General features: G+C 43.4%; 1 protein-coding gene across 2 annotated transcripts; it reads left to right on the plus strand.

Moving 5' to 3' along the window:
* Nucleotides 1-4073: 4073 nt before the first annotated feature.
* TSEN15 (tRNA splicing endonuclease subunit 15) lies at nt 4074-16951 on the plus strand. 2 transcript variants are annotated; one of them, XM_030033279.2, is made up of 5 exons: nt 4074-4101; nt 4590-4656; nt 4950-5031; nt 6273-6408; nt 16510-16951. In XM_030033279.2, exons 3-5 carry the CDS (start codon nt 4959-4961, stop codon nt 16712-16714), a joined length of 414 nt encoding a protein of 137 aa, XP_029889139.1. In that variant the 5' UTR covers nt 4074-4101; nt 4590-4656; nt 4950-4958; the 3' UTR covers nt 16715-16951. The 2 variants fall into 2 exon arrangements, with proteins under 2 accessions (XP_029889139.1, XP_029889138.1); XM_030033278.2 differs by lacking the exon at nt 4074-4101 and having other exon boundaries at nt 4196-4656.
* Nucleotides 16952-19044: the final 2093 nt, after the last annotated feature.

Genomic DNA, 19044 nt, shown 5'->3' on the forward strand with positions numbered 1-19044 from the left:
TTGTATGTCAAAAAGTGTTTTGCAAACATCCCCGGGATGTCGGTCCGAAGCAGCCTCGCACACAGCACCCACCCCGCCCTGCAGGAGGGACGCGCAGGGTGTAGTTGCCCCAGGTGGAAGATGAAGATATACCCTGTATTTCATTGACTCGCCCACCACGGAAACGTTCCCATGAATGGACCGACAGCAATTTAACAACCAAATAAATAAAACGTGTTACAGCAATTAAAATTATTGGGTCGTGATCTTAAAAGGGGCATAGTAATCACAGCTCTCTTAGAAGTTAATAGGATTTGGGCATGTTAAACCCTTTTCAAGATGAAATCTCTAATTAACTCTAAGGGCCCCATCACGGCATATCTGGTTTGTACTGTGGGTAAGTAGTTCCTCCAACATGAACGGATCCACTTTAAGCAGGCAGCACTGTTCTCCGTGCTCTTGCAAGACTCTGATAGGAGGAAACATTTTGCAACCGAACATTTGTTTATTAATTATCCATAATCTCATTGTAAATTGTTTCCAGCCCAGGTAGTGCATATATAGAGAGTTCATGTCTGCAGTGTTCTTTGTTTATAGAATGTAATTTATCACCCACGCCAAATTATATTGTCTCAGTTTCCTGATCAGATGACTCCCCAAAAAACTAACACAAAAAGGAACATCCTAGGAAAACAGTAAACTTCCATAAAGACTCTCCAGAGGTCGAGTCATCTGCACTAAAATTTGAGAACCTGCTGCAATTTGTAAGCATCTTCCTGAACAATTAATGAAAATATATTCCTCTGGTTTGCCCTTCAGGACACCTTTATAATTGTCCTTCTAGAATGATACATTAATGAGGCTTTTCTTCATGGTTAGTTTGGCACATGTTGCTTTTATGCTTGGATTCATTAACCAAATAGAAGGAGCAGCTTTGTAGTCTGTATGAAGTGATTAGGGTTTTGCAGGAGCCAGCTGAACGCACATGCACATAATGCCGCTGTCACCCATGGGACCACTCACGTTTGGAGAATGGGGACTAACAATACTGAACTATGCTTGATGTGGAGGGCTGGCAGCTGGCTTTTTCCATCCACTGGATACTCAAGCTGGGTCACAATCCCATTTTTAGGAGGCTATGTGGCAGCTTCAGGAGAAATATGCACCTCGTGTAACTCCTCTTTGCCATGCCTCCTCTGCGGGTGCAGGTGCAACAACAGTTTCCCCCCAGAAACAAAGGAAGACCTGGGAGGCAGAGACTGCAAAGCCACCGCTTTGTCCTACGTGCAAAGCAAAGCGTAAAGGTGTGATCCAGTTACACGGTACCGCAGTCAGCACGTTTGCAGAAGGCTGAGTGTGCTTTTTAGCCCGTGCAGCTCTTGGTGTCTTCAGTGAAATCTAAAGTGGCTTCAGCTCTTTTGAGATTACTCCCTTTTTTTTGTTTTGTGAACAGCATCAGAACCGTAATGATTTGCTGGGGGCAAATGTGATGCTGCCTCCAGCAGCACCCCACAAACAGTAATTTTCTCTTCAAAATTACTTTCCCCTCACTCACACAACTCACTTTGCTGGCTGCCTCATGTTGGTACACAAAAGAAGAAGTCTGTCCTTACCCCGGAGTGGGGTAGATGCCTGAAACATGATGAGATGTTTCTTCATGCGTAAGAGAAAGGAGTCAACTCAGCTTCATTTCTTACTCCCAGCCACACAGCACAGGTGAAAGTTTGGAAAGTTCAGGTCAACAGGTACCCTTACAATTCATGTCTTTCTTACATCTATAAATGCATATATCTTTATGTGCATATACAAATAAATCTGTATACATTTTTGACTTCTTTATTAGTAGCCAAAATTATATCCTGTATTTTTTTTAAGCTAAGACCCAATCCTGCTGTCCAGGACAATTAACCACCCTGATGTAAATATTCTAGCTTTGGGGAAGAAACAGCTTTTTGCAGACATAAGTCCCACAGAAATAAAATATAGACATTTGTTTCAGCCTCCTCTAAACATCCACACCAAACAAGAACAGTCCAGCTCTAAGAACTGTCTCTGGCAGTGGCATACTCCCTTGGATTGGCTGGTAACAAATTCTCTGAAAGGCAGCTTTCTTCTAATTTAGATTCATTTCCCACACAGTAGAAAACAGAGAGTCCATCCTTCTGGTAAAGCATATCATATATTCAGACCTACAAAAATCTATAGACGAGTCTATTTCATTTCATTTGCTTCTTCACTTCTGAGGACTCAAATCCATCCAATTCTTTTCCCAGCAGCCAAGTGAACCACTGTTGCCAACTCTTCCATGAAAGTCTCAGAGTCTGGATTCTTTTTTTCCTTTTTTTTTTTTAATTTATTTTGTGCCCAAGGAATTGAAGTGCTGGCTAAAACAATGCTTTTTAAACAGGCCAACCTCCTCAAAATTGCTTGAATAAGATTGGCCCCAATATGACATCCTGTGGCTACAAACCACACACCAATTTATGTACTCAATACATATAGATTAATTTTCATTGATGCTTTATTATATAATAATCATTAAGCCCATAAACAAGATGGGTTAAAGACAACACTGTTCATTTTTCACTAGGCCCTGCATCAGTCTGATCATCTCAAGATCATACATCGTATTTCCTCTAATCAGTGTAGCTGTTTGGCAGTTTCCAACATCAGCCAGATTTTTCTTGGTGTAGCCTGATGAAGAACAAGCACAGTACACAAGCGAGGGCTTTGCAGTCTCTCATCTGATGTTACAATATGCTCTGTATATCTGTTAAAAACAGCATGCAGCTTTTTTTGTGCATGGAAACCAGCTTGAAGCTATTCAAAATGCCGTAAGAGACAGGCCTGACTTCATTTAAGCCAGTGTTTGAAATTTATCAAAAGAGGTGCCAAGACATATGGAGCTGGTAAGCCAGACCTGGGACACTTTGCATTAGGCAAACCGTATTGCGCTGCAAGTCAGAGATATTTCTAAGTCAAGCAGTCCAAGATGCTTTTGATAACAATACCTTGAACCTGAATTTCTTAACCAGCCTATAAAATCTTTGGACACCATACATTAATAGCACATTATTTGCTTTTGTTTCTTCTTCTCCCTTCATACTTTTTCTCCAGGCATTTCTCTCTTTCCAAGGGGACTTTCACTCAGATTAGGTTTATGTTATGTTCACCTACAGTCTACTCTCCCCAGGATTATTTTCCCCTCTTTCCCTCGACATGGAAATCTTCAATCTCTTACACTGACACCTACATCGCTCCTTTCCCTCGCTGCCTGCCTCTCGCCCCTTTACTCCAGCTCCCCAGGTTTCCCTCCCACCCCCAAGCCCCACAGACCCACCTCTCAGGCAGGCCTGCTGGCCCCATACCAACAGCACGGGTGGCAAGGCCACTGGGTCCAGGTGTGGCTCCAGGGAACTCCGGACAGTCCTTTGGTGTCTGAATGGCACCTGTGAGTGGTGATGAAAAGAATGAAGTGTGGAGGTGCTCTACAGAAACCTACACGTGAAGTATTTCTGAGATGCTCCCCACCGCCCACGGAACATATTCTAAACCCAAACAGGCTTAAATGTGTGCGTGGATTATAAACCCTGCCTTGTTCCCCTAAAACTTCTCTTCTCCAAGCTCCACGTCCCTTTCACGGCCTCCTCTCTCCTGCCGGGTCTCCACACCAGACAGGGCCGTTTCTGGCCCTGCTTTCTGGGCTACCTGCTTGAGGTAGTTATTGGCAACCCCCAAGCCTCCTTGAGAAATAAGACCTTGCAATTAGAAAAAGGGAGGGCCAAAGGACCCACTGTGATGAGGTGTATATATACCATCCTGGCCGTAAATAAGGTTTAACGCAGCACTTCTGGCGGTGGAGGCAGAGTCTTGGCTCGGGGGGGCGGAACGGTATGGAGGCGGAACGGGACCGGCGCCGCAAGTTGCCGGGGAGCGCTCGGCTGCGTGGCGCCGCCCGGAGCGAAGTCGCGTTACACCGGGGAGCGCATGGAGCTGGCGGCCGGTCTGGTGGAGGGGAGCTGCGGCCCGGCGGGGGGAACCTCCGCCGGCGGGCGGGAGTCGGGGGGCCAGGGGGACTGGGCGGGGGGGGCTGGCGGCAACTGGATGGCGACTCACCCCACGGTAGGCCTGTGCGCGGGGCGGGGGAGCGCGGAGCTCGGCGCTCGGGCGCTGAGGGGCGGGGGGGGGGGGGCGACGCGACTGTTCGGGCCCACCCCGCTGAATGAGCCCTCAGTCGCTCGGGGCCGGGGGGGTGGGTCTCGCTTTCCCGCCCGTGCCCCTTGCCCCGGCCCCTGACAGAATTTCCTCCCACCGCGGCTTTGAGGAGCATCTCGGGTCGGGGGCGCACGTAGGTGACCAGGGGCACCCCGAGGCCGAGGGGCCGGTCAAGCGGGTTCCCCCCTGTCCCGAAGGGATGCTGGAGGAGGAGATTTTAATATAACGGGTTTCGTTATGTTGGGTGTGTTGAGGGGGCTCGCTTGCCGTCCCGTGAGGAGGGCCGGTGGGGTTGTTGGGGAATGGCGGCTTTAGTCGGGGACGAGGTAGTAAATGCTGAAATCACAGCTGGAAAACGCAAGCGTCTTAAACTTTGACTCCATCTTAATTTTTAGCATACTGAAAACGTGGAGGTATTTAATTTGGCCGTCATCTTATGTTGATGTACTGCAGCAAAAATAGGTAAAATTCATAGCCCTTCTCCACAAAGCTAGATCTGTTCCAGAAATAGTTGTGATTCCTCATTTATTTGTTTATTTGGCTTGCTTTCTTAAGCGCCGAAATAGGGGGAATGTGGAAAAGAGAGATCTTAAGATACAGTCAGAAAACAAGTCCTGCTTTTTAATTGCCAGCTGGTCCTTAAAACTGGTTTCAGACTTCAGTGGCTTAGATAGCTGTACAGATTCTGGGTTTGGTCTGTGTATTCTTAATATAACTTCTGCTTTCCTTCACCAACATTACTTTTTGGGTTTCAGTTCACAGAAATGATGTCTCTTGATATATCTGACAGTGCTCAAATCTATGCTGCATTTGTGGTATACCTGGACCTCTTAGAAGGTAATTCAATGAAGTGACTGGGTAGACATCCCAGCAAATGTGTTTGCCTTTAGGTGCTATTAAAGTTTGCACTAGCAAGACCTTTCCTACAAAAGTCCTTGGCGTTCTTTTTGAAACATAATGCAGTGACGGTTACCTAAGAAACAGATGGTATTTTGGTGCTGAAGATTTCTATCCTGTGCTTACCTGGAGCCTTTACAAAGATGAGGGCCCATTTTGTCCAGCAGTTACGGGTGCAGGTGTTCCAGGGCAAAGACACTTGGCATGGAAAAAAAGCAAAAGAGGAGTAGGGGAATGAAAAGGAGCATAGAAAGGTGAAGTTACAGGTTCAGTTAGCTGTGCTGGTAATAGAGTCCTCATTTGTAAATTAACGTCAAAGTTACTGATTACCATTTAGCAAATGGCTGACGTGTGCTGGCCTGATTAGGATGCTGTTTTTTGTCAAGGGCAGGATTGCTGTAGGAAAGAAGATAATTTGGAAGTCTGGTGGCAATAATTACGACAAATGCAGTGTAGTCTTCTGGTGTCTTGTAAGAATGGAGCAGAGTTATGTGATATATAAACTTCTGCCTGCGGTTCTCCCAAGTTGGCTTTGTTGAAAAGGGACTGTGTGTAGGCAGGTAGCCAGCCTAATAAAAATACTTCAGTTTCTCTTGGAGGCTGGTGGTTCTCAAGATCAGGGAAGGGAGGGATTTCACAGGCCAGAAAGCACTGTGTCTGTTATTGTTACACCTCTGAAGAAAATGCCTTGATAGGCTTTAAGAGAAGGCCCCTGTAGTTCTGCAGCAGAAACTTTTAGCCTTATCCCTTCAAGCAGAAGGGAAGAACTGTATGTTATCAATAATCAAGGTTTTAGCACCTGCTTCTTCACCGTTTAGGGTGCTGATAAAGTTCAAATTTGGATTACCCTTTTATGCTGCAGGTGACAAAGATGGTTTTTGTCATCTTTTTGCCTTTTTGAAACAAAGCTTTGTCAGGCAGATCCCTATTCACCATCAATCTGTGTAGCTCTGGAGTCAGCAGACTAGTACTGCTCCTTTGGGTTTCTTTAACAGGATTGTTTCTCAGAAGGGGAACTTGACAGTTGAATGGGGTAGTTGTCTCTCATGGGAAATGTCCTGTGAGGAGAGGGAGAGAAAACAGAACCTTAGATGTTAACTTATATACCAAATTTGATATCTGAATGATTAAAACTTCTGTTTTGAGTTCTGGTCCTTATCATTGATGATGAATCTTTCTAGGGAGAAACTGGCATGAAGTGAAGCACGTCGGAGTAGCAGAACTGCAACTTGTATGTTTACATGCACGTGAAAGAGAACAGGACAGTCTCCAAGTGATGGTGCCGGTACCTGTGCACATATCATTAAGCCACGAGAGGTGAGGATGTGGTCAGTGTTTGGCCCGCGTCGCCAATAAGATAGAATGAAGAACAGATATATTTAACAGGCTGCTGATGCCTTGGTCAAGAGGGGAAGGGGGAGGAGACAAAGGAGTATCAGAGGAAAGCAATATCTCAGCCTGTGAGCAGAGTTATTTTGGGTGTTGCAAACATACGTGTAAAGTTGAGATTCCTTTAATTTTCTAAGCTGCATCAGCCTCTGCTTCTCCCTCTCTGAAAGTGGTAGGCCTTTGTCAGCTTCCCACAGCAACTGACACCTCCTGCTGATAAACACTTCATATTGTTTAGAAGTTGCTTATGTTCTAGGAGATAACAATGGTTATCAAAGTATATGTTTGAGAGACAAGTTTAGAATACAAGACCTTCACAGCTTATGTTTTGAACATTCTTGTGCTGCTTTTTTGTAGTCTGGGAAATCTAGCAATAGATTGTGTCACTGGGCTTTAAAGTACCTAAGAGGAAAGAAATCCCCTCAGACCTGTCTAAGAATAAACTTTTTTTTTCATTGTCAACTCTATGGATAAGCCTGGTGTGTTTGGTTTTGTTTCCTTTTTGTTTTGAAAGTATAATTTGGCTACTTTCAACTGGAAATTCCTCTTGCTTATCTGGAGTCTAGTGTCTAACTGTCCCTTGAGCTGTGATTTTTTTACTTACTTGCCTTACACATGCAAGACTAAGTAATTCTCAAGCAGAGGACAACACAGCTATGACTTGGTGATACTACAGATATTTGCAGCCTAGAGAAATTCCACTTCAGTGATTTTACAGTATATTTTAACTGGCCCTTAGAGCAGCCTCAAACACACAGTATTATTTACTCTCTGATGATGGCTGCCTTCTCTTGCTGGTATTTGCCATTCTTTCCTGAATGTATCTGAAGACCTGAACTATTTCAGCTGCATCATATGGTAGTACATTTTTTCAATTTCTTCTGTTCCTACTTTTGCTAGGAGCATGTGCTCAGGGCTAGCTTTACAGATCTTGCTGGTGTTTGCTGTTTCCTCTTGCTCTGTGGGCAGCAGCCTGACACAGTAGTAGGTAGCTAATGAATTGCACTTAGCAGACGTGTGTGTGTGTGTGTTTTCCTAAGAGCATATTTGTGAGGGGGAAGAAAATGACTTACTAGATATTGATGGATTTGAGTACTATCTACATGCTGAAAAGATCTTCCATTTGGAAATATTGGTCAATCACTCTTGTGGGCTTGGTCATACAGAGAAATAGGGTGTGATCTCCACAACAGAGGAAAGCTGCAGAGAGGTCTTGCAGGATGAAATGCTGAGTGTCATTCAGCCTCTCTGCAAGAAGCAGATCGCTGTATGTGTGTGAAAGGGACACACTGCTATTCACAGGTTCAAATAGATTTTAGGTGGGGAAAGAAGGCAGCAAATTAGGATATGAGATCTTTAAGAAATTATGCCTATGTGTTGAGGAGTTGTGCTTGTTTAATGTAGTAGGTTTCCACCTATGTTGGAAACTTTGATTCCTGACATTGAACAATGCCAGCAAGTATGTTCTAATTGGCTTTTAATGATGGTGAGATATTGCACTGCATGTATGTCCTATCTTTTACTGTTTCATTGGAGCTTTTCATTTGGAGCCTCTGAACTTGTTTGTACTGTGGTGATACTGTTTGCTCTGCTTCTGGCACCAGTGTGGATGGAATCCATTACTGGAAGGGTGTGTGTTAGAGAAGCAAAGAGTGAATGCATCACATTGATTAAAAGTACAGTTTGTGACTGGGTTTTGCTACAGAGCAACTACATAGAGCGTATTGTCACTAAAATGAGCTGAATACTGGGCTGTAATGCTGGGTGAGTCCATTAAAGCCTGTACGTGCTTGATACCCATAGATGTTGTCAGGCAGGAAGATCGTATATGCTTGTATTTTGTTATTGAATGTGTATGTGCATATACATGCTTGGCATTTCATTGGCAGGTCACCACTGATCGGAGGGGCCTGGTCAGTCTTCGTAGAGAAAGGACAGCATCAACTCCTTGGCTCCTTTGTTGGAACAGTAGGCAAAAAACAGGGGGTATAGACAATAACTGTAGCTCAAAGTTATGTAGCACAGAGGGAGGCCATTAAGGCATCCTACAGAAGGAGTTGGAAAATGTATTGCAGTACTACTGCCTCTTTGTTCTGACAGTGATGAATATTTTGTTGTGATTGTTGATAGTAAGAGGCTTGTTAGGTATGTGATCTCTTAAATGATGTTTCCTCACTTGACTTACCCAGCTATAGGTAGACAGGAAAGCTTTTGTACTTAGCTACTTTGCTGTTTTGTTCAAAGCAATGCTTTGGGTTTTTGCGTTACCTGCCAAAGGTAGAGGAAGAGGTATGAGTACAAGTAAATGCAGTTCAATCTTGAAAGTAAGCCATTGGAGGGGGTTGGGAAGGTGACAACGTTCTGTCCTCATTGCTGGGCCTGGAAATGTGCTAACTGCCAAAGCAACTAGCAAATGGCAGCATTTATGGGCAGCATTTTCTTGCTTAACCAGTAAGGCCTGGGTAGGGGCTGCAGGGGTGGTTTTCCTCTCAAAGCCACTTTGGCCAAGCTCTGGCTTCCCAGGTGTCTCATGAAGATTCCTGCTTGGCTGACACTGAGAGGACTGTATCCTTAAAAGGCTGTAGTAAAGTTGCTGTGGAAATTACCAGCAAGACACCTAAGCAAATGATAAATCTGAGTGCCCTACAAAAAAAAAATCCACTCAATGTTTTTTAGCCTATTATAAGATTTCATCATGTCCAGTTTATGCATGACAGTTAACTGCTTAAGGCAAACGCTGTTCTGCTTGCTAAGCTTACTGTCCACTTCTACAAACAGCTTGATGGAAGCTGATCATCCTGCCCTGCCAGTGTAAGGCTGCACAGTAACTCACTGAATCACAGAATTACAGGGTCTGGAGCAGAGTGACTACCAGTGTGAATGGTAGTCTCATACAATCTGAGAAGTGGCTTTATGCTGTGCATGCATGCTCTTAAAATGAAGATTGCTGGATCTTCTGAAAGTGAAGACCTGGAGAATAAGATGCAACTTATGTCTGTCTTGGACCACTCTCTCAACCACACACAGCTGGCTGAGGTTTGGAGAACCTTGTGTTTGTATGCCTTTGAATTTAGCAGTGGTTCATACTTGCAGGAGGAATTCATAGTTCCATTGGCTGGGACATGTTTGCCGTTCACTACTGCAGACGACACCTTCGTGCACACCAAGTACCTAATTGTCAGCACATTCCAGAATTGTGGCTCCCCAAAGAGGGTGAAGCAGTTAAATACAGGTAATCACGCTTTAGAGCTGGCAGAAATGACTAGCATAAACCAAGCTCAGCAAGTGTAGGAGAGCTCACAGTGTTGACAGCTGGATTTTCTAGATAGCGTTGAAAGCCTTGATCCTTCCAAGGACCAGGGAGTTAGATGCTGGATCTAATGGAATTACATGCTGTCTGTCCTAGACAAATAACATTGTCTAAGCAAAATGTTACTAATAGACCTTCAGATTAAATGATATGTCACTGCCCTGTTTGTTTTTTGTGTGCAAGTGTTGGAAATGAAGGATGAAGTCAGTTGCATGAGGTTATGGAGACTGCAAAGTTTGGTTTAGGCTAAGAGGGGAAGGGTTATTTTGTTAAAATGGTAACTTAATTTTGGAAAAAGAATACATAAATGTTTCATTTTAAAGCTGATAAGCATCCTTAGAAGCAAATCTGAGGACTGGAAGTGATTTATCCTCTTCTAAATCTGTAGTTTGTGAAATAGATCTTCCTCTAATCTGAAGTGGTTTTGCTTATAAGAACCACTGCTATTTTAAATGCACTGGAAGTGTGACATGCTCCTTATCTTGCATCCTCTTCACAGTTTTGTCAGTAGCTCTTCTGCTATAAGCATTATTTCAGTTTACTTGTACAGTAAATCACACATTGAAAATGTAACTAATGGCTTCTAGATGCAAACTCTTTATTAGTAGTTTAAAAGTGATTGATGTGGCTCATATGGCTGAGTTGGTTATGCAGTACTATGATTGAATGTCTTATAGTTGGTGTATCTTGTAGAACTTTGCTGAATTCTGATTCCTCCCTCCTGTGTGATTTGTCTTGTTTCCTTTTTCAACTTCCATGGAAAAAATGACTTTATATTCCTTGGGGTTTCAATTCCTTTTCCTGACCAGTAAGCCATGTGGTGTTTTCTTTGTGGTTTGGTTGTTTTGTTGGTTTTGTTTTGGTTTGTTTGGTTTTTTTTCCCATTACAAACCCATGAGTTTCTTCTAGCATCCCATGTTCCTGTAGTTTGGAAACAAATCCCAAGAAACAGCGGTGTCCATTTACACCTTCTCCCACCACCACCACATGCTTCTTCCCATATATTTCAAGGCACTAGGTTAATCTAGCTGCAGGGGAGGCAGCAATGTCTGGAGCAGCGTTCCTGATGGTGAGCCATGCTGCCCTGTTTTTGTAGTGCTGGCTAAATTCAAGGTATTGTGCTTTACAGGAGTTTTCCTCTGCCTTGGTTCTCTTGTCATGGGGCCTATCTGAACAAGTCTGGTACAATGGCGCACTCCAATGCACAGAGTAATGATCTCTGTGTAGTGGTACAGAGACCAACTTGTGTTGACTCTCCAGCCCTGCCTTGCATGGAGGCGAGGGAGCTGTTTGGGCTGGCCAAGCCTGCAATGAATTATTCATCCAAGTATAAAGGGCAGATTGAAAGCCTTTGGCTTTTATGGTAGGGAAGGCAGTAGTTCCATTTCAGCTCAATGGAGCACTATGCAACCTCCATAAAACTACTCTGAGCTCTCAGTGTTACCACTGCTTCTCAGAGGTACTTGCATGGGGTATATCACTGAAATACTCTTTTGTTCAACACAAAACTGTCTGTCCATGTTATCTTTCCTTTATGATTCTGTTCTCTTTTAGTTTTTGGACAGTCAGTTAAAACCTCAAGCCACAGTTGCCTGAAGTTCACCAGTCATTTGCCTTTTTCTTTCTGTGAAGCAAAAAGGGCAATGTTATTTTGTTAGGAGCAGACCATTAGGACAGACGGTAGAGATTTCTGATGTGTGTTGAAGGCCTACCTAGTATGAAAAGTCTTTTGTTAATAAAAAATCAAGATGGGGGAAAGATGGAAAATTTCCCTCTTTTCTTTTGAATGGATTTTTTTGTTTTGTTTTTAAGCTATTAATTGCAACAGCAATAGAAGACCAGGTAAGTTCACTGTTGCCATTTAGTTTGAAGGCAGCAGTAAAGGCAGATGCAGGATGACATTCATAGTGCTGTTACCTTAGCTGCAGTGGTCCTTGCATGATGTTAAGTAAGTTAAACCTGCTCTTACGACTAATTCTTTGTAGAAAAAAAGCAATCTCTACTGACTGTGGTTTGTAGGTATCTAGAAAGCCTTTTCTAAAGCCCTTTTTCTGATGCAAAAGGCTTTAGAAATAGCAGGTATTTGCTTTTGTATAACAGTGTTTTCTTCAGTGTTTGAGATGAAATCCTTTTCATCTCCTGCAATGTGAGGTGAATGTGAGCTTCCTTCCTAGGTGGACACTGAGGGCTTTGTCCTACTTGCATTTGTCTTGGTGGGAGCAGATCCTAGCTTGCAGCAAACGTGCAGATGCCATCAGTTTTTAGAGATGGGTTTTCAAGCTCTTCTGAAAACTTTGGCCTGTATGATCTGCAACAGAGGAGAATTCTTACTAAAAAAAATATTTGGTCATATTCTATTTATGGGACTTAAATAAAACTTTCTAGTGTTTCTTGTGGTGTCTGTATTCCCCTAGCTTACGTATGTTATTTTCCTTTCACAGTGCCTTTGTTTGAGGTGTACCTTTTTGTGTGGGAAAACCTGAAGCTTCAGTGTTGCCTAACATTCAATGGCTTTTCTTCATGGGGAGGAGGAGAGAAGGGAAAGGAGTGGTTGCAGGATATATTAACTCATAGACTTCTCACTGTGCATGCAGCAGCACACACACTTGATTGTTCTGTGTGCTTTCTTGGGGCTCTAGATGCCTTTTATTTTTTACCAGGTGGTCATCGGCATAAATCCTGAGAAGGCTGCATGTGTAGGGTTGACTGTCCCCAATCTTCCTAGGCAGGCTGAGCCTGTGGAAGAACAAGTCTAAGGCGATGCACAAGGCAGAGCCTGTGGATGAACATCTACTAAGGTGACAGTGTTGTGTTGTATAGTGTCCTTCAGGAGATGACAAAGTGAAATGGTGCATTCTTCCAACATAGGCTTTACTTGAGACTGTAGTGAAAACATGCTAAGCTTTTATTCAGACACTGCAAAACGGTGTTAACTGTTTCTCATCTGCACCTTTTCTCATGTTAAGTCCCTACATTCTGCTTAAAACTTAATGTCTAGCCAGTGGAGTGGGCATACCCAAACGCCTGTTGAAAAGGAGGATCCAGGTAGAGCCAGTCCATGCCAGATGCTTGACACCACAGCTTCTGTGGACTTCACGCTGTTGGACCATGACCTGTAAAGGCTGTGGAACCAAAACCAGAGTCATTGTGGACCCTTTGGTATCAATGGGAACAATGTTTGCAGGATGTGTCCTAACACAGTTGTGATTCATGAGGAAAAGGCTGGTCAGGATGCTGGTGAATGAAGGTTATCAAGACTGTTGGTGGAGTATGCCAAAGTACTGGATGTATTGAAATTCTCTGTCCCAGAGGCTTCTAACATTTGACACTTTCAGAAACATTAAATCCACTTTTACTTAAGCAAAAGCTAGCTTTTATAACTGACATCACTGGTATGGTGTAGCAGATGTACTGGTCATTAAGGAGCTTATCTGTAACCATTAACTTAGTAAATGAAGTCAGCTAGCTCTGTTGGGGGAAGGTGTTAACATATGGGTTTCTTGTTTAGGACTTTGTTTTAGTCATTGAATGCAGCTGTTGTGTGAGATGGGCAACCTAGAGGGCTGTATCTCTTGAAATAAAGGCTTCTTGCCTTGTTTAGGAGGTCAAACATGTATTCCTAAGAATTTCAGAAGGGCAAGAACACTTCTTGCTTTTTTTTTTTTTTTTCATAGACAGTGTTAGAAACATCAAAAGGATTAAAAAAACTATACACTTCCTGCAATATTTCATCTTTCTGTTCATGGCACGTAACAAGTGCAGTGGAATCAGCACAAACCCAGATGTTATGACTCCCTTCTTTGAAATGTCCGCTGCTGCAGAGAAACTTTGTGAACATGCTGGATGCAGAGGCTAACAGTGATGCCTTCAGGGGAGGAGAGGAAACACAGGCGTCTGATACAGACTTCCTGAATTCTGAAGCTTATTCTTTTAAAAGATACCCTCTCACTAATCTGCAGATGTGCTGCATTGCATTATGGCTAGTCATGGTATGCATGAATGAGAGCTCTTGTTTTTGGTCTGCCTGTGTTGAGAACACTGGGAAGATGAGAATCTTGCATTTGCAGTTGTAATTTTTTACGGTGATAGAGGCTGATTCCCCATGTGCAGTGGAAGGCATTGTGCTCTGAGGACAGCAGTGTCAGCAGATAATCCTGAGGCAATGGCATGTCTTTGTGCTCTTTACATAAAGCCTGAAACTCAGTCTTCTGAAAGTGAGACAGGGACATGAAGATATGTCATTAATCTGTTGTCAGGACCTGACCACTTTTGGGATCATGGTGCATCTTCTAAGTCTAAGTGCTAAATGAGGGGAAATAAAGGTTCAGATGTCTGTGCTTGACAGTAGAAGAAGAAATCATGAGTGGCGGGAAATCTAGATCTAATGCCTCACTGTTATCCATCCCCCTAATAGACTAGGAAGAGAAATGGTGACAGTTACTGAAGAAAATATGAAGGAGCTTCTTCCCTGGCTGACGGGTGACTATAGGCCACTGCCTGAATCTGCGTCCAGATATGGGACTGTCCACACTCAACACAAGTTTGGTTGCTTTGGGTCCCAAAATAGCTCTCCTGGGTAGCTGTACCCTTTTATTTGGCTTTTTATTGCTATTTCTATTTTACTTTCCCAGGAGAGAAAGAGATTAATATCCACTGCTTCATAAAAGCCATGGGTAGTTCTTTCCTCACCGGGTCTCTGCCAGTAGCCTGGACTCACCATTGACAACTTATTCAGAGCTTCCTCCAGACACAAGCTACCGGCATGTGACAAGTGGATTCTTGCTCTGTGCATGTGTAGCATGTCTGGAAGGACATCTGGAATCCTTTCCCAGGCCCTTGTCACCCGCCAGAGCTATGGCAAGAGATTGTGGTGCTGGAGGTACCCCTAAACGGGGGCTGGAAACAGTGACAAGAGCAGAAGGTGCCCAGCATCAGCACAGAGGTACAGTGCTTCACTGCTGTGCCTTAGACATTCAGCTCATTTGTTACTGCTTACTGCAGTCCTGGTGCCTGCTTGTACACCTGTGATTCACTCTCTACTTACTGGTGCAACTCCAGCAGGCACATGACCCCCCTCACTAGGTAGTGCTTTCACTGGAAGGCCGTGCTGTATTTGAGGCATTGCTCATAGTAGGATGCATTTCTTTTTTGTTGCAGAGCGCCTCCATCCATGAATTGGCTACAGCTTTGGAAGGCAGGGTTGTGTTTACGCTCTCCTTAATACCCACGGTGCGGTTAGCGTTCCCACAGCAAGGCCCTGAGCCTAAGGCACCTGCCAAGAAAATGTGCAGACAAAGCAGTGGTGGGGTGGCGGGAGCGGAGAAGTTAATGTCACATTGCTTGAAATATGACTCTTTTGCAGGTGTCTCTCTTCTACCGGTGGCCAATACAGTATCTCTTTGCTTATTTGTTCTCTTGTTATGAAATGTGCTGATTGTAGGAGGACCTGAATATGGCTTTTCACAGCCTTAGTATCTCTGTTGCATGAAATGACTAACTATATTGTATTGCCTTGCCTTGCATTATATATGGGCCAGTAGTGAAATCAAAAGAAAAGGCACTACTGAATTTAGCCAAGTTGGATTATGAACAGTTCAGAACACAGATGGATGCTTAAGAGGGTCACAGGCTTAATAGCAATAGCCTTTCCAGGCTGCTGCTTATTCTCTGCCACTTTCCATTTGGCTTTTATTAAGGGATCAAAGAGGTTTGGAAGGAAGATGATGATTAAAGTTTGAAAGCTGATGCATTTAGAAAGAGCCTTCATTTCAACTACAGTGCCCAGCTTCAGAAATGCATGTTTTCTGGTGAATGAGGTCTCGGGGGCACATGAAGCAAGGGGCAATTTTTCCCACTGCGTAGCTGACCTCTCCCAAGAGTGTAACCTGTCCTGGCAATCCCGGATGAGCCCTCTTGCACCTGACCTTTAGGTGAAGGAGAAAGCTGCCTGTGGAAATGCTTGCTGTGGGGAGTGTTACTGTTCTGCCCCTGGGCACTGCACTTGCTCCCCAGTTGGAACAGTAATATAAGGACTCCAGGAATCAGTGTTGTCCTCAGCTCTGAACTGAACAGTAACTGGCATGTTATTCTTAAAATAAGCTGAACAGGAAAAATTGCATAACTTTGTCTTGAATTTTTAAGGAAGACATTTGTGCTGTCTTGAAGAAGAATATTAGTCTTGTGGCTTCTAGTCTAGACGGGGAGGTAGAGAAACCTGTCTTGGGTTCCTGCATCTTCCACAGTCTGGCAGAGAACTGTAGCACAGAGACTGGAAGACTTATCTCTACAAATGGAACAAGTCTTAATTATTTTGTTCTCTAATTGAACACCATGTGTTATTCAATTAGATTTTTTTTTTTTTAAAATCTCATGAAAACAAGGCCATTAGAGATTGCCATGTTATGATTTTGGTCGTTGAAGGTTGATTGAGGCATGTGCACTGTAGGACACATAAGCAAAGCTTAGAAGCATGTGTTGAGCCATTTCCAGCAGAGATGTATGTAACTGAGTGTATTTTTATAAGATTCTTTGTTACTTGATTTTATTGCTTGATTATATGACTTTGGATTTTTATTAGAACAGATACTGTACTTTCTTTAGTGAAGACAAATTTGGAGAATAAATCCAGGGTGAATAAAAATAGCAATGGTGCACTTTTACCTTTGTGCCATCTTTAGGTGGTTGTGGACTCCTTTCTAACCACTTGTTTCCTCTTTTAGGATAAGAGAAATTATGAAGAAAGCATCTCTCCCACAAGATGATCCTGACACCCCGCTGTCAGTTACCTTGGCCATAGTTGAGTCAGATTCCACAGTAGTGTACTATAAAATGACTGATGGCTTTGTAATACCAGATCCTCCTGATGATACTGAAGATGTGGACAATAAACAGTGGAGAAAGAAAAGAAAGAAGCTTTTCAAATGATTAAGACAAACAGACTTTTCTTGAACTACTGTCCTCAAACCTAAGCAAATCCAGGAACTTATGTATGTAAATAAGTAGTGTGCTAAAGTCTGCCTTCTGCATATCAAGCATCTGTTCAGGGAGAACAGAGCCTTGTGCAGCTGCAGTGTAATGAAACGCCATTTAAAGTATGAAATGGGTCACGCTTTGTGACCGATTGCTCCTGACTAATAAATACACTTGTGAGATGTTTCCAAAGCTAGTCTCTCCTTTATATCAGGTACATAACAGAATAAACACATCCTTACCTGTATTGTAAATATTGGTTAAAGGTAAATCTTATGGGTTTCTGGCAGGAGTACTAAGTTGAGGGTTTTGTAATTTACAGTGTCTTTGTCTTAACACTGTCACAAGCATTCATGCTACTTCCCAGGTTACATTTCTGAACACTTACTTTCTTTCCCCTCCTTTTGGAGAAAAGACTTTTCCACAGAAATACCTTATTTTAAATTTTTCTCTGCGGAGGGAAAACTGACTATTGCAATACCAGAGGCTATGAGAACAAAGTGTAGACTAGAAAAGATGGCTCTCTGGGTCTGCCTGAAGAACCTATGAACAGAGGCCAGCCCTTCACGTGGAGGTAGGTTATGACTGGATCAACACCTGGAAGTGTTGACCTGGGTTAGTGTTACCCACATAGCTGAACACACACCATGCTAAAGGTCACGATCCAGAAACACCACCAGGTGCTTGTTCCACATACAGTGTTGGATGACTGTCTAAGAATTGAAGGTACCTTGTGTTCACGTTTCAGTGCCATAAAATTGTCTAAATGGTGACCTGCCCTCTCCTTGGGCTTCCTGTCTGAAGTAGCTTCAACATGCTTTTAGTGCTTCACTGTGATGTTAGTGCTTAAAGCTCTCTGAATTGGAGCATGACAACAGGGCATGTTTTTAATCTGTCACCAAAGTATGTCACCTTCTATGCTATGAGTGGACACTAGTTATCTACTTTGTGCAGCAAGCAGGTTTCTAAACCCATTGTAATTTCTAGGATTTTTTTTTTTTTTTTTTTTTTTTTTTTTTTTTGGATATAGCTTCTGCTCATTTAACTGGCTGCCCAAGAGGTGCTTCAGCTAGGAGTAAGTTAAGAGGAAAAAACCTGACTTTCAGTTTCTTCTACAGGAATTTTCCATGTCTTTCACGTAGAAATCTTCTTCAGGTTAAGCTTAAAGAGTTTCTTGGCAATCGAATAGCATCCCAGAAGCAGCTTCTTGAGTACAAAAATGTCCGTATGACATTTGTGTGGCCAAGGACCACATGTTCAAAATTTGAAGCACAAGAGCTCTTTTTTTGCATGGGTATCAGAATGGGAGAGAATCCAAAAAAACAAGCTGGAAATGAAAGACCATTTAAACTTTACTATCCCTATGACTAGAGTGGATGTTTTTATGGTTGCAGAGTTTGAACCTAGTTTGGCCAAATGTGCTGGGAGGCAGAATGATCTAGCAGGGAGAGCCCAGGGCAGGAAGGCCCTCGCACCCTGTGTGACGTCAGGCGTTGTGTTTGGGTGCTGATCCTGCAGGCATTTTGCAGGTGCCTAGTCTGGGCAAGGGAGACAGCTGCTCTTCTGGCTTGTTCAGACTTCAACCCTCTCGGGGTGCTCCTGGGCTTGCAGCGCACACTCACCCCTCCCAGCTTTGACAACGAACTTGGAGAAGGGTGCACTGTTAACACAGAGTTCTGTATGGCACCTTCGAGCAAAGGGGAAAGCATGCATCGCCAGCTTCACCACTTATCATCGCCTGGGGGGACCAAGCTGACTTGGGGAATTTGTTAATCTGTGGGGCATAGGCTGCTGTGCATGCCCAGGTGCTTTGCTGAGCCCATCCTAGTCTCACTAATCCAGGAAGCTACTCAGAGCACATAAGCAACTCTCTGATATTGTCACTAGCAATGGTGCTATTTTTTTCATCTTTTTATTGGTAGTATTTCTCACTGCTGTACATTACGACAGTACTGTTTCTTAAAACTAGATACTCACATGTGGGCTGTGGTTCACTGAGGTGAGAGCTTTGGCAGCTGATACCAGCTCAGAAAGGTTTCCTTCTGACAGTTTTTGTTTTCAGCTATTAACCTGATGCTGCACAGCCTGAGCTTGGATGGGTTACTACTGTATGGATGTGTACCCCGATTTGTTAGAGTAATTGGACAAGCCATACATGAGGCTGTGTATGTTCTGATGCAGTCAGAAACAAAATGGTTGCTTTTTTCCTGTACAGCAAGGGGAGACAGTGGGTCTGTGGGCTTCAGTCATGGAGAAAGGCAAAGAAAAATTCTCTCTTTCTCACT

The sequence above is a fragment of the Aquila chrysaetos genome, chromosome 12 (genome assembly GCF_900496995.4).
Source record: "Aquila chrysaetos chrysaetos chromosome 12, bAquChr1.4, whole genome shotgun sequence".
In the NCBI taxonomy this organism is placed as follows: Eukaryota; Metazoa; Chordata; class Aves; order Accipitriformes; family Accipitridae; genus Aquila; species Aquila chrysaetos.

What these genes read in the sequence shown, in the direction of transcription:
- TSEN15 (XM_030033279.2), top strand. Translation starts at nt 4,959, where the DNA reads ATGATGTCTCTTGATATATCTGACAGTGCTCAAATCTATGCTGCATTT. An exon ending in ATACCTGGACCTCTTAGAAG is followed by an intron (nt 5,032 to 6,272) that starts GTAATTCAATGA and finishes GAATCTTTCTAG; the next exon opens with GGAGAAACTGGCATGAAGTG. An exon ending in ATATCATTAAGCCACGAGAG is followed by an intron (nt 6,409 to 16,509) that starts GTGAGGATGTGG and finishes TTCCTCTTTTAG; the next exon opens with GATAAGAGAAATTATGAAGA.